Source organism: Dromiciops gliroides, chromosome 3 (genome assembly GCF_019393635.1).
Source record: "Dromiciops gliroides isolate mDroGli1 chromosome 3, mDroGli1.pri, whole genome shotgun sequence".
Classification (NCBI taxonomy): domain Eukaryota; kingdom Metazoa; phylum Chordata; class Mammalia; order Microbiotheria; family Microbiotheriidae; genus Dromiciops; species Dromiciops gliroides.
In genome coordinates this window covers 443,935,346-443,949,940 of record NC_057863.1, presented here as the reverse complement: position 1 = coordinate 443,949,940, position 14,595 = coordinate 443,935,346, and the positions used below count along the sequence as shown (strand labels likewise).

General features: G+C 38.9%; 1 protein-coding gene across 1 annotated transcript in view; it reads left to right on the top strand.

Moving 5' to 3' along the window:
* Positions 1-14,595, top strand: part of MYO3B (myosin IIIB) — a 600,588-nt gene that overhangs the window by 483,075 nt on the left and 102,918 nt on the right. Inside the window, 1 exon segment of the mRNA XM_043993615.1 lies at positions 368-467. Coding sequence (XP_043849550.1) covers positions 368-467 — 100 coding nt within the window.

Here is a 14,595-nt window from a genome sequence, read left to right as displayed (position 1 = left end):
AAGGAAGGAAGGAAGGAAGGAAGGAAGGAAGGAAGGAAGGAAGGAAGGAAGGAAGGAAGGAAGGAAGGAAGAGGAAAGAAGGAAGGAAGGGGAGAAAAGAAAAAGAGGGAGGGAGGGAGGAAAGAAGGAGGGGAGAGAGAAAGAATGTTAACAAGACACAAGGTTTCAGTCACCAATAGCCCCAAGTATGGCCCCTCTTCATTCCAATATAGGGTTAGAACACATAACAAAGTAAAATCACATTGACTTTACTTCTTCCTTTACAACCAAGGCTAAGGGCTATCTTAGTTAAATGGGAATAGCATTCTTAAGGTTCCTTATTCACAGTGTACAAATGCTTTCTTTCCCCAACTGGTCCCTTCTGAAGCATGCAGTCTCCAGGGGTGATTCACTACAGTCTACTTGGGTGTCTTCTGGTTCTCCAGATCTTCAATTCTCAAGCCCCAGGGAAGCCTCTCAAAAGCCAGGTAAGAAGTGCCCTGAAAAATAGGCTTCTGCTCTCAGTATCAATAAACTCTATGTTGTCTGTGCTATTTGTATGTTTGTTTATTGATGAGTCATTTCCAGCAGCCCTCTCCAGAAGGCAGGAAGCAATTGCTGAGGAAAAGATTTGATTGTAGGTTCCCTATCTACAAACATGAAAGTCGACTGGAGCTAGTTTGTTGGAAAGAGGAGCAAAGGGTTCAGGTGTCAGCATCAGAACAGCAGGAAAGGAAACCTGAATCAAGGGTAACAATCAACTTTCTACACCCTAAAAGGGAATTTTCCTTCTAAGGAAAGAAAATGTATATCAGAAACCCCATTTCTCCCTACAGTTGTAAGCCCTCTGGACAAGGAAGCAGCCTCAAAACTTACTCCATCTTATAAAAGGAAAGACAGACAGATGGCTGGCTTGCATCGTAGCAAATTTATTCAGCCAAACAGAAAAATATGGAATCTGGGCATTGATGTAGTGCAGCTCCTCAAGGGCAGAGACTGTCTTTTGTATTTCTTTGTATCCCCAGAGCTTACCATAGTGACTGGCACATAGTAGGTGCTTATTAAAGGCTTATTGAATGATCAACTGACTGCATCTGTGTAAGGTGATTTTATCCTTCTTGCTAATATTTCCCCCCATTAGGATCAGCCCTGACTTTTTTGTCTTCTATAAAGTGGTCGCTCCTGGCACTTCCCCCCCACTAAATTTCATTCTCCAAAGTGTGATAAAAAGTTAATTTTCATGCTTGTGTATGACTATAATTTACAATTACATAAGGGCCCAAACTGATTGTATTTGTGAGTCAAAAGAAAATGCAAAATAGAGCATGTGAGTTTGTAGGCCATTTCAAGGGAAGAAGCCTTTTCAACTGGAAAGTTTTGATGCGTGATCTCTTTCTCTGACATAGGCACATGGTTCTCAGCCCATACCTAGTTCCTTGTTATCATTCTCTTGTTCCGCAGCTGATTTGTCAGAGACTAGGGAGAATCTTTGTAGAAATATTGTACAGAATGGGAAATTCATTATAAATTTAATATGACCTTCAGTCCATATGGAGCCTGAATTCTTGGAGAGAGACCAGAGAGGGTGTGCCCATCAAAGCAGAACCCTTTTAAATAGATATATGTTAAACAGTAAACCTGTCAAGGAGAAATCTTTTCCATGCCCCAAGCCAGTGTTCAGGGATGGGGTAAAGAGACGCTTTGGAGAAGGGAGACACAAGAGGAGGTGGCAATGTGGTGATTTTGGCTCCTAGAGTGACTCAGTAAAACTCTACATTAAGTATTGACAATTGTTGTTCAGTTGTTTCAGTAGAGCTGACTGTGACGCTATTTGGAGTTTTCTTGGCAAAGATTCTAGAGTGGTTTACTATTTCCTTCTCCAGTTCCTTTTACAGATGAGGAAACTGAGGCAAAAAGGGTGAAGTGATTGCCCAGGATCAAACGCCTAGTAAATGTCTGACACCATTTTTGAACTCAGTTCTTCCTGACTGGTGCTCTATCCACTGCTCCATCTAGCTGCCTTGGCTCAGTGGATAAAGCATTGGCCCTGGAGTCAGGAGGACCTGAGTTCAAAACTCACCTCAGAAACTTACTAGCTTTGCGACCTTGGCCAGTCATCCTGATGTATATTTTGGCACTGGACCCAAATGGCTCTGAAGGAGAAAGTAAGGTTGGTGACCTTGAACAGCCCTCCTTCACTTAAATCCAATTCATTGCAAGTCATAACATCTGTCATGGTCCTCTTCAAGAATGAAGGACAGGGGGCAGCTAGGTGGCGCAGTGGATAGAGCACTGGCCCTGGATTCAGGAGAACCTGAGTTCAAATTTGACCTCAGACACTTGACACTTACTAGCTGTGTGACCCTGGGCAAGTCACTTAACCCAAGTTGCCCCGGAAAAAAAAAAAAAAAGAATGAAGGACAAACAGCAACAATCTAGCTGCCTCTAAACAACAAGTGAAGAATGGGGAGGATGGGGAAAACAGGAAGAAAAGGGGGAGAAAACAATCCAAAGAATGCTTGCTTTTCAATATATGTAAAGGCAACATTGGTTTGTTCAACCTAAGAACTTAACAAGATAAGCTAACATAGAAAGAAACCCAAGAAAACAAAAGTCTCACCATAAACATATTTTTCAGGAGAAATATTAAAATGTATTATACTTTAAGTGGATAACTATAAAAGGAAACCATTTCTTCAATAAAAGGAAACCAAAACTTCTGAACATTCCAACTTCTTCACAGGCTTGACTGCTATTAATTTTAAATATAAATTTTTGAGTTCTCAGTGTCATAGAAATTGTAATAGAAGCAAGAATGAAATGAAGTAATATTGTCAGAAGACAGCTCATTTTAAATGCATTTGTGATAGTCCTTAACTGAAAAACAAATCAATTAGTACTCCTTTTCTCTCTCCCCTAATAGATGCAGCACACTAGTAGAAAAAAGTAGCATGATTTGTTTTTCAGAGGTAAATGTGAATGTTTACTTTTGCACACACAAGCTGCCTCTCACCTTAAGAAATGATGAAGAGGGGCAGCTAGATGGTGCAATGGATAGAGCACCGGCCCTGGATTCAGGAGTACCAGAGTTCAAATCTGGCCTCAGACACTTAACACTTACTATCTGTGTGACCCTGGGCAAGTCACTTAACCCCAATTGCCCCGCAAAACAAAACAAAACAAAACAAAACAAAACAAAACAAAACAAAACAAAACAAAAAAGAAGTGACGAAGAGAAGTCAGAAGGGGAAAAAAAAGCTGAAGAATGTATATGTTTGAAGTTTTAAATATTCACCAGGTTACAGGAAATAGTATATGCCACAAAATTGTTTTCCAACCAATTGTCCCTTTTTGGATGATGCTCTTCTTCATCAGTGGCCCATGTTCGATCTGAACTTGCTCTCTGGTGGAAGCTGGTGTCTAGCCCTTCTCTAATCTTTTCGGTCATATGGAAAAAAGTATGTTGGCACTTTCCATTTCAAAAACACTAATATACAACAAATGTGTTCTCACGTGTGGTAAAAGATCATGTCTTCCAAGCCTATGTGCTTTATTAAGCAAGGGAGGGAAAGAAATATTCATTAAGATGATTAAATCATGACAACTACCCTGAGCATATGGGTCAGGAGGTCTATCAATGAAGAGATTGTGCCGGGTGATCTTCATGATCCTGGCATTAGCATTTACATCTCTATGAAACACCACTGCCCTATAAGTGTGAATATTGAGAGCTGACTCATTTCCCATATCCTAATAAGAAGGGATTGCATGCAGTAGGAAAAGCCTATTCAGAAAGCACAGTACTTTGCTTCTTTATCTAAAGCATTTAACTTATGCTGCACCAATAGAAAAGTCTGGAGTACTGACTTTTTTCTTTCTTTTCTTTCTTTCCTTCTTCTTCTTCTTTTTTTTTTACTACAGTATGAGCTTCCTTTACCTAATAAATTTGGGAAATGAGTTGGTCAGTATAAGTAACATTTCCCAGTTACCTAAAAGTCTCTTTAAACTGCAAAACTTTTCCTATTTTACCTATTGAGAATTCTGAATATAACAAGCATTTTCCTGATAACTTGGGATCATCATGAGCACTGGGTGTTATAAAAGGGATAGGAGACTTTCAGAGGCTATGAATGAATGAATGAATGAAAAAGAAATGACTAAGTGCTATAAGGATATATTTATAATGTCTTTATTATATTCTATAGAGAATAATGAGCAGCTAGGTGGTACAGTGGATAGAATGCCAGGCCTAGAGTTAGGAAGACTTGAGTTCAGATCTGGTCTCAGACACATACTAGCTGTGTGACCTTGGGCAAGTCACTTAACCCTATTTGCCTCAGTTTCCTCATTTGTAAAGTGAGTTGGAAAAGGAAATGGCAAAACACTTCAGTATCTTTGCCAAGAATACTCCAAATCAGGTCACATTGTCAGACAGGACTGAAATAACCCAACAACAACATAGTGGATAATACTATACTATATAGAATGAGGATCCATTTTTAACTCTAAAAAGTTTTGTCAAACCCAAACATGATAGTTAATATATTATTTGTATTTGTTGATTGAAGAAATACATGCTGACAAAAAGCCCCTGTGAAATCAATCAAGCTTTTAAGTGAATTTATACTTTATTTATCAAAACAACATCTAAAAAGTAGTGTGGACTAATGGGGAGAACACTAGTCTTGGAATCAGTATGACCTAGGTTTAAGCTTTGCCTCTGACACATGCCACCTAAGTTACCTAACCTCTCCGTAATTCAAGCAACTCTTTAAGACTCCAAGTATATAGGTTTCTGATCTACATGAGTGAAAAGAGTTTTCACATCATGAGTCATCTACACAGATGAAATCATAGCTCTGGATTCTCTCCCCACCCTTACCCCTGAAAGACGGAGAGAGGAGAGAGAGAGAGAGAGAGAGAGAGAGAGAGAGAGAGAGAGAGAGAGAGAGAGAGAGAGAGAGAGAGAGAGAGAGAGAGAGAGGGAGGGAGGGAGGGAGGGAGGGAGGGAGGGGGGAGGGCGAGAAAAAGGAGGGTGGGTCGGAGGGAGGGAGGGACTGAGGGAGAAAAAGAAACAAAAAGATCAACACCCAATTTTGAAAAATAGTAATTCACATATGTATGAGACATTCAGTCTACAAAATTTTACTTATATATTATACTAAGTCACATGTATATTTTATTAGAGTTTACTAAAGATTAAAGGAACAATCCTTGATACACACATGAATTTCCGAACTCTTGGCAATTTTTACTCTTCATCCTCTACAGGAGTCTGCTGGCTATAGTCTAAGAGCCACTCCTTGAAAAGAAGGCAACATGGTTCAGTGAGAAGTGTATTGGATTTGAAATCAGAGGATTTGAACTCATATCCTGGCTCTGTTACTACATAGATGATCTTGATCTTGATCAAATAGTTTCTTTGGACCTCAGTTTCCCCATCTACAAAATGAGGGAATTGGACTCAACTTCTAAGATCCCTTCTAGCTCTAAGCCTGTGATCGGATATAACCCTTAAAGAGTATTAATTCTTGCCGATCATCCAGTATAAACTTGATAGAACTGTGGGCAAGAGCTATTGAGGTGGTGATTAATTACAGTCTGTGTTATGCCCCCTTACATTGATCTGATGTTAGTATTTTTTTTTTCTTACACAAGTCCAGTCTTCTCGGCAAACCTCAGGTACTTAGAGTTCATGACTGTTTTTAATGTACACTTTGTATTATCCTCCTGTGCCTTTCATGGTGCACATTACTGGTTCCCCTTATCTTGGCTGTAATTCAGAAACCAGAAAGAAAATGCCAGGGTGGATTTTTCTCCTTGGCCTTCGTAATACTGGAACTTGAGCTCAATCTGGACAAGAACTATTACAAAAATAGAATGCTACAACAGGCAAAACAAGCCATTAGGTCAATGCAACAGAGCCACCCAATGCTGGCAAAGGCCACTTGAAAAGGATTGAAGCACTTTGCCAAACTGCAACCACCCTTATCATAACGAGCTCAGATGTCATCCATTTGGAGATAAATGTTTACACAATGGAGTTTCAAACAAAATCCAAATAATCTCTCTGGGAATCACATGGAAACCAGACTGCACTCTGGAAGGGTTGGCTACTGCTCCTTTGAGATCCCTCCCAAATTTCATTACCAAATGTCACATCTGATACTGTGTAGCCACTCAGTCTTAATTTCAGGGCCGTCTTTGGGATTCTGAATCCTTGCTGTTTTTAGCTCCCTGGTTATTGGTACTGTCCTCTACATTTTGCCCTATCCCATCAAATTTGCTATAGGCACATCAGTTGTATTTATTCATTATAATCATAAATGTAAAATTAAAGAAAACACAGGCAATGGACCTCATCATCAGTATGTAGTTAGGAAGACAGACACAAAGAAAATATTTTTTTCCTTAAAGAAGCTTTTTAAATGTGAAGACATTTCCCCATTACCAGGGTAAATATTATATTTTCTTACTTCTTAGAGGCAGTGTGAATAGATCGACTATGTGTATATATTCATATGTGTCCACAGGGGAAGAGGGAAGTAATACTTTTTTGTACACATAATTTTTTTCACTTAATCATTGAGCATTTATTTAGTTAGTTTGCAACATTTATTTTTCTAAGATTTCTAGTTCCAAAATTTTCTCGCTCCCTCCCTTCCCTCCCCTGTCCCCAAGACAGAAAGCAATCTGATATAGGTTATATATGTACAATCACATTAAATATAGTTCTGCATTAGTTATGTTGAGAAAGAAGAATCAGAACAAAAGGGAAAAACCTAAAACAACAACAACAACAACAACAAAAGTAGAAACAGTATGGTTCAATCTGTATCCAGATTCCACAGTTCTTTTTTCTGGATGCATTTTACATCACGAGTCCTTTAAAATTATCTTGGATCATTGTATTGCTGAGAAGAGCTAAGTCTATCACAGTTGATCATCACACTGTGTTATTGATACTGTGTACAATGTTCTCCTGGTTCTTCTCATTTCACTCAGCATCAAATCATGTAAGTCTTTCCAGGTTTTTCTGAAATCTGCCTGCTTATCATTTCTTATAGCACAATAGTATTCCATTACATTCATATACCACAACTTTTTTAGCCATTCCCCAATTGATGGTCATCCCCTCGATTTCCAATTCTTTGCCACCACAAAAAGAGCAGCTATAAATATTTTTGTACATGTGGGTCCTTTTCCCTTTTTTATGATCTCTTTGGGATAAAGACCTATTTGGGCATAGTTCCAAATTGCTCTCCAGAATAGTTGGATCATTTCACCACTTCACCAACAATGCATTAGTGTACACATGATTTTTTAAGAGACTCACAACTCTCTTGACTCAATGTGTCCAATAGTGATTTCCAATATTGGCTTTATGATTAATTATCAGAGCATCTTTAGCTATCTTATTGTTATTAATTTCTCCAAGCATCTTAAGATTAGAATTAATTTTAATTGCCTTTACTTTAAAAAAAATAGATGTTTGACACAGTAAGAAGGAATATTAAAGTAGAGGACATCTGAACTGTCAGTGATCTGGGAATTACTACTTTAGGAGAATGTTATTCTCATCTTCCTTCAATAAGTAGAAATCATTATCCTAACTGATTTACCTTGGTTATATTACATAGCATTATCAGCAAAGTGAAAGGCAAGTTTAGCATAGCAGATTGAGAGCTGAATTTAGAGTCAGGAAGACCTGGATTCAGTCCTGCCTCTAACAAAAGTTAAATAGCATCCAGACACTCTCTAGGTTCATAAGCTACAGAGCAGGTGCTGATCTAGGCTTTCCTCCCACCATTGAAATCTCAGGTCTGTTCCCCTTCTCCTCTTCCCTCCAAATCAATAGAACCTCTAAAAATCTGTGTATGGAACCAGGGATGTGGGGTGTCCTGGGGCAGGGAAATGCCATTATTGCCTTGTGGTTGTGAGGAATAGGATTTACATTTCGATGGACATTCATTAAATGTGTAATATATACAAAGCACTGTGCTAGGTACATAGACAAATATGAAATGGTCCCTGTCCTCAATGAATTTACATTCTCCTGGGGACATGCAACATATACATACAAAAAATATGCAAGATAATTTGAAGAGGAAGAGAATACTCATAACTGTGGGAGAACACTGATGACTAACAACTGCTTCCTTCTTTCTCTTCTCTTCCATGTTGAGACACTCAAGATGAGAGACAGCCAGACAGACAGACAGACACCCAATGGGTCAAGTTAGATCAAGAGCACTAAAGCTAGGTTGAATAGCTTAGAAATTTCAGTATCTCATAATCCAAGATACATTAATTTTATTTGTATTTATAATTACCTTACTTGAATTTGTATGTTCTCTTTCCCCTTTCAAATAAATCTTAGAAAATCCACTTATATGTGGAGATGTATACATTTGATGTATCCCTTCAGTAGAATGTAAATTCCTTGAGAGCAAGGTCTATTTTCATTTATTTTAGAAATGGGGAAACATTCTCATCTAAAAATATTCTTTAAGTAGAAGGTAATTGTCTGTTTTCCTAACTATATGATGTTATGTTGAAACCCATGGCTGATAGCCTCAATGCCTTGCACATTTTTTTTAACCAGATTTCATTGTCACAGGGAATTCCTAGTGAGGAAACTCCCTCTATCAATGCAGATCAGTACCTATTCTGTAATTTAAGGTCTTAGAAAATTTCCTGGAGGCACTGAGAGGTTAAATGGTCACACAGCTGATATTTATCAGAGGCAGGATTTGAACCCAGGTTTTTACTCCTATGTCAGCTGTGTATCCACAATGCTATACTGCCTTGCACATAGGAGGCACTCCATAAATGTTTGTTAGATTTAAATGTAGCAATATGATTCATCGGAAAGAATGCTGGATTTGGAATCCTGGGTTCAAATCATAGCCCTGCAACTAATTAATTAGCTGTGTGATCTCAAGCAAGTCGTTTAACCTCTTTGGGTCTCAGTTTCCTTAACTGTAAAATGGGAAGGGATATTGAAGTAGATGATCTCTAAGCTCTAAATATACACCAGTATGATCCTTTGAAGTGAATAGGAACAAGGTATCACATACTGGTGGCAGGGGATGAAGATGGAGGTGATAAGTAATCAGGGTATAAATTGTAGGTTGGTGCTTTGAGTTAAGGACTCAATGATTAATGAAGATATCCATGAGTAAAAGCGGAAGCCCTGAGGGGCAAAGGCAAAGAACTATTTCTGAAAAAGAGCTAGAATTCTCAGGAAGTTACTCAAGCCTCACTGAGACCTGCAGCCCTAATCTTTTCCAATGTGTTCTTTGCTAACCCAGAATTCCATTTTCTAATTTTATACTTTGCTATGTGAAACCTCTCATACATATAGGCAGTCCTAGAAACATTTGTCTTCTAGTTTGTCTCGAAGAACTTTTAAAAATGAAATGTTTTTTTCAAAGACAGACCTTCTCTCATTATTACCTCCCTTTCCTACCCTACTGGCATTGACAGAGCAAGAAAAACAAAATGCCTGTTACAAACATGTCCAGCCAAGCGAAACAAATTCCTGCATTAGGCATATCTAATATGTCTCATTCTGCACTCTTGAGTCCATCACATCTCTATCTGGAGGTGAGGAACATGTCTCATCATGAATTCTCTGGAATCATGGTATGGATCAGAGTCCCTAAGTCCTTCAGAGGTGTCTTTACAATGTCATTGTCATGATACAAATTGTTCCCCTGGTTTTGCCCACCTTATTGTACATCAGTTCATAAAAGTCTTCCTGGGTTTCTCTAATAATCATCCCTTGAAAGACTTTTCTTAAAGCAGATAGAACTGTCTAGCCTCAGACATTTAACACTTACTAGCTGTGTGACCCTGGGCAAGTCACTTAACCCCAATTGCCTCATTAAAAAAAAAAGGCAGATAGAACTGCTACACATTCTAGATACCCCTACCCTGCAGAACAAATTAAAAGACAGAAAATATACTTAAACGTAATGGTTTGCTACGACTTAGTCCAATGTCTAAAATCACATGTTTCAAAAAGACTTGAGTATCTCTCACATCTGTCTTCATCTTTTCATTTCCACACACACAAATCTAATTGAGGACTTCATCATATGGGGGAGTTGTACTAGATGCCTCCTGAGGTGCTTCCAAGCTCTAATCTTCTAAGATTCTCTCTTGCCAAAACGACTACAAAAGCTTTTTTACTGCTTGTTCCTCTTCCAGTCTCTCCTTACTGCAGTTTGTTCTACACATGACTTCCAGATTACTCTTCAGAATTTAAAAACCTGGAAATATTACTTGTTATTCAGGTCTCAGTCATGTCCAACTCTTCAAGACCCAAATTGGGTGATTTTCTAAGCAAAGATACTAGAGTAGTTTGCCATTTCCTTCTCTAGCTCCTTTTACAGATGAGGAAACTGAGGCAAACAGGGTTAAATGACTCACACAAAGTCACCCAGCTCGTAAATGTCTGAGGCCAGAAGTAACTCAGATCTTCCTGACTTCAGGCCCATTGTGCCACCTGAAAATGTCATGCCCCTCCTCAAAAATCATCCATGCTTTCTACTTTACCCTGGATTAAAGGTACCTGTCCCTATAGTGTTCTGCACATAGAAGTTGATTCACAGATGTAGGATGGATGAATGATTAACTGTGAATGTGGCATGTTTTAAAAATCTTCTCAACACAAGAAGATTCACTGTTGCCATCAGTGACCTTTGAGAGGATAATTACTGTAGGAAGAGGTGCTGTAAGATTATAGTAGGGCAAATACTGTAATGATGAGAGAGAGAGAGAGAGAGAGAGAGAGAGAGAGAGAGAGAGAGAGAGAGAGAGAGAAGTGTGAAGTCATTAAACCAAAGCCCAGTGAGTTTGACTTGGAATGTGACATATTTGGTGTCATATTGTGACATGCATCAATGGTAGCATGTTTCTCTTAAAGGAATGGTTAATGAGCATCTAGAAAAGGAATAAGTGATCATAGAGCTAGAAGGTGTCTTAGAGGTTTTCCTCGTCTAACTCTTTTGTTTAGCAGGTGAAGAAACTAAGGCTCAGGAAGACTGATGACTCACCCAACTTCTAAAGTAATCTCATATCCCTTTGTGACAAGGTTACTAGACTTTAGGTTAGGAGAATGCTATAGATGTAATTTACCTAGAATTTATTGTAGCATTTGATCCATCCACTCTTGCAGCAAAGATGGAGAGCTGTGGGCTAGGGGATGACATAGCTGAGTGGATTTGGAATTGACTTAGTGGTTAGACCCAAAGAAGAGTTGTTAATGACTAAGCCTCTAGTTCAGTGGCCCAGGGATCTTTGTTTGGTCCTATGTTGTTTAATATCTTTCTCCATGTCTTAGATATAGAAATAGAGGGCAAGTATAACCTTATCAAATTTGCAGATGGCAAAATGGGAGGATAAAAGGGAGCTAAAACAGTGGATAACAGAGTCATGGATTCAGAAAAGTCTTAATAGACTGGAACACTGGGCTGAATCTAATATGATCAAATTAAAAGGTATAAACGTAAGATCTTTTCCTTGCATCCCAAAAGTCAGCTTCAAAAGTACAAGATTGGGGAAAGATGTCTAGATAGCAATTCATCTGAGTAGGATGTGGGGATTTTAGGGGACTACAGGTTCAATGTGAATCAACAGTGTAATATGACAACCAAAATCCAAAATTAAATGTGATATTAAGCTACATTAAGAAAGGCATAATATCTAGGACCATTAAGGTGATGATCCTTCTACACTCTGTCCTGGTCAGACCATATCTGAAGTATCCTATTTGGTTCTTGATGCTGCACTTTAAGAATGGTATTGACAAACTAACTCATATCCAAAGGATGACAATCAGGATGAAGTAACTGGGTATGTTTAGCTGAGAGAAGAGACCTGGGGTGGGGTTTATATAATCACTGCTTTTAGGTGTTTGAAGATCTGTCATATGGAAGAAGACTTCGATTTAGAATCACAGATTTAGAAGTGAAAGAGAATTCTAAGGCCACCTAGTTTAACATCTCCCCCCCTCCCTCCCCCCCCCCCCGCCATTTTACAAATGATGAAATGGGTCCAGAAAGGATAAATCATTTGTCCGAGGTCACACAGCAAATAGGAGAACCAGGATTTAGACCCCGATCTTCTGTCTCCAAATCCAGAGGTCTATTTTTTTTTTCTGCTTGGCTCTGCAAAGAAGAACCTAGGACTAATGGATGAATGTCTCAGCCAGGTATATTTAGACTTGATATAAGGAGAAATTTCTTATCAATCAGCGCTGACTAGAAGCAGATCAGGCTAATTCAGGAGGCAATGGGTTAGTGGTCATCAAGCAGAGGGAAAGCAACCATTATTACTCAATCTTTTAGAGGAAATTCCTTTTCTGCCCCAGGTGGGACTAGAATCAACAGACCATGCCCAGAGAGCCAAATCCTGCTTGCCACCTGGTTTTTTTGATGCCCCTTTTTATAACCTAAGAGTTAATAATCGGTGGGTTTTTAAAATTTTTAATGCAATAAAATTTTATTTAAAATCTTTTTTAAAAATATATTTAAGTCCTAATCAGTACAAAAATAGGGAAGGCTGTAATTTGCACACCCAGCTAAATAATGATCTCTGAGGTCCTTTCTAACTCTTAGATTCAGTGATTCTGTGCCAGCTGCATTACCCCTGAATATGTAGAGCTGGAGAATACTAAGGGATCTAGGTTGTGTACTTTGTCTCTGCTAGCCATCCTTTCATTATCACTGTGGAGCAGTCATTTCCTGGCTTTCTCACATCTCTTCCAAGTCAATGGTAAAAGAGATAACTCTGGATTTAGAGTTAGGATGTTATTGTTCTTGTTCAGTCATGTCAGTCAGTCATGTCCAATTCTTCATGACCCTATTTGGAGTTTTCTTGGCCAAGATACTGAAGTGGTTTGCCATTTCCTTCTCCAGCTTATTTGACAAGTGAGGAAAATGAGGCAAAAGGGTTAAGCGACTTGTCCAAGATCACACAAGTAATAAGTATCTGAAACCAGATTTGAGCTCAGGAAGATGAATCTTCCTGACTCCAGGCCCTCTGTCAACTGTACCACCATGACCTAGCTTCAAGTCCCACCTCAGTAGCTACCTGTGTAACCTTGGACAAATCACTTCTCTTGGGTTAATTTTCTGATCTGTTAAATAAGGAGGTTGGACTAAAGGAATTCCAAAGCCTCTCTTAGCATTACATCTTCAGATTTCCCTAGTGGTGAGAGGTGGGTGTAGTAGGCATATGACAAGCTGTGCCTGAGACTATAATCCCTTCAGGAGCTGGGTTAAGGGATGGAATTTTTGTGGACCATTATCTTGCATGCAAATTGTCTAAACTCATTTAATCTCTTTGCAAACTTCTTTAGTCTTTCTAAATCATCTCTATATAGTTACTCCAAACATTTCTGAGGGGAAAAATCAACCCTACTAAGCCTTTATTTTGCTTTCCTAAATGCTATTAGGTCAAACTGCAACTTTCATGTAAGCCAAGTTCCATTTTTGTGGGTTCCCAGGACATCAGGAATACAGCTGTCAAACAATGCAAGGAGGGTAAATTTTTGAATAAGAATTCCAAAGTTTGGCTTCCAGAATTTGATGCTCAAGGAATAAATGTTCATTGTACCTAGAGAAATTTTAGTTCCTAACTTGTGGTTTATTTGCTTTATTGATTATGTCCCATAGCATGCAGGCAGTTAGTTCTGTTTGACAGTCACCTTCCAGGTTTCATTTTTGACTTGAGTAGAGCCACACGAAAAAAAAAAAAAAGAGAGAGAGTAGCTAAGAGATGACTTACACAACCTAAGACTATAGCTAACATTGTGTGTTACAGAAAGACTTGGCTTATATGACTCATCATTTGCATGACATTTTTATGTGTCTCTCAAGAAGGAAAATTTTTTCTTTGGACTTTAGTTTTCATTATTTTACTCCTTCTGTTTACCTTCCCATTTGTTGTCCTTAAATAAGAATTCTTTATTTCCTTTTGGGGTGGGTGAGTATATAATAGGTGCTTAATAACTGCTTGTTAAATTGCTGTATGTGTAGATTTTGGTCAGTGCTCTTCACCTCCCATTTTGGTCCACTTTATGGGTTCAGATCCCCAAGTAAATATTCTTAATGCCACGATTGTGTGTGTGTGGGGGGGAAGGGGCATGGTCTCCTGCCCCTCTTTAAGACTGGTCTCTAACAGCAATTAAGACCAAAGAAAAGGTTGGGCAGAATCCAAAACACAAAATGGGGGGGGGGCTGCTCAAAACTTGACCTATGGGAAAAAATAAGTATTTATATAAGGCCTACTGTGTGCCAGGGACAGTGCTAAGTGCTAAGTTGAGCTTCACAACAACCTTGGGAGGTAGGCGCAATTATTATCTCCATTTTACAGCTGAAGAAACTAAGGCAAGTGAATTTGCCTAAGGTCACACAGCTAGAAAGTGTGAAGCTGAATTTAAACTCGGATCTTCTGGATTCCAGGCCCAGGTCTATCGACTGTACCACCATCTGCCTCTTTGGGACCTCCCTAGTTTCCTCAGATCTTGATAAGGTGGTGTTATATTCTCTTCAAGCAGAGCCTTTTTATCCTGTTAGTCTATGAACCTTCTAGGCCTGGGAGGAG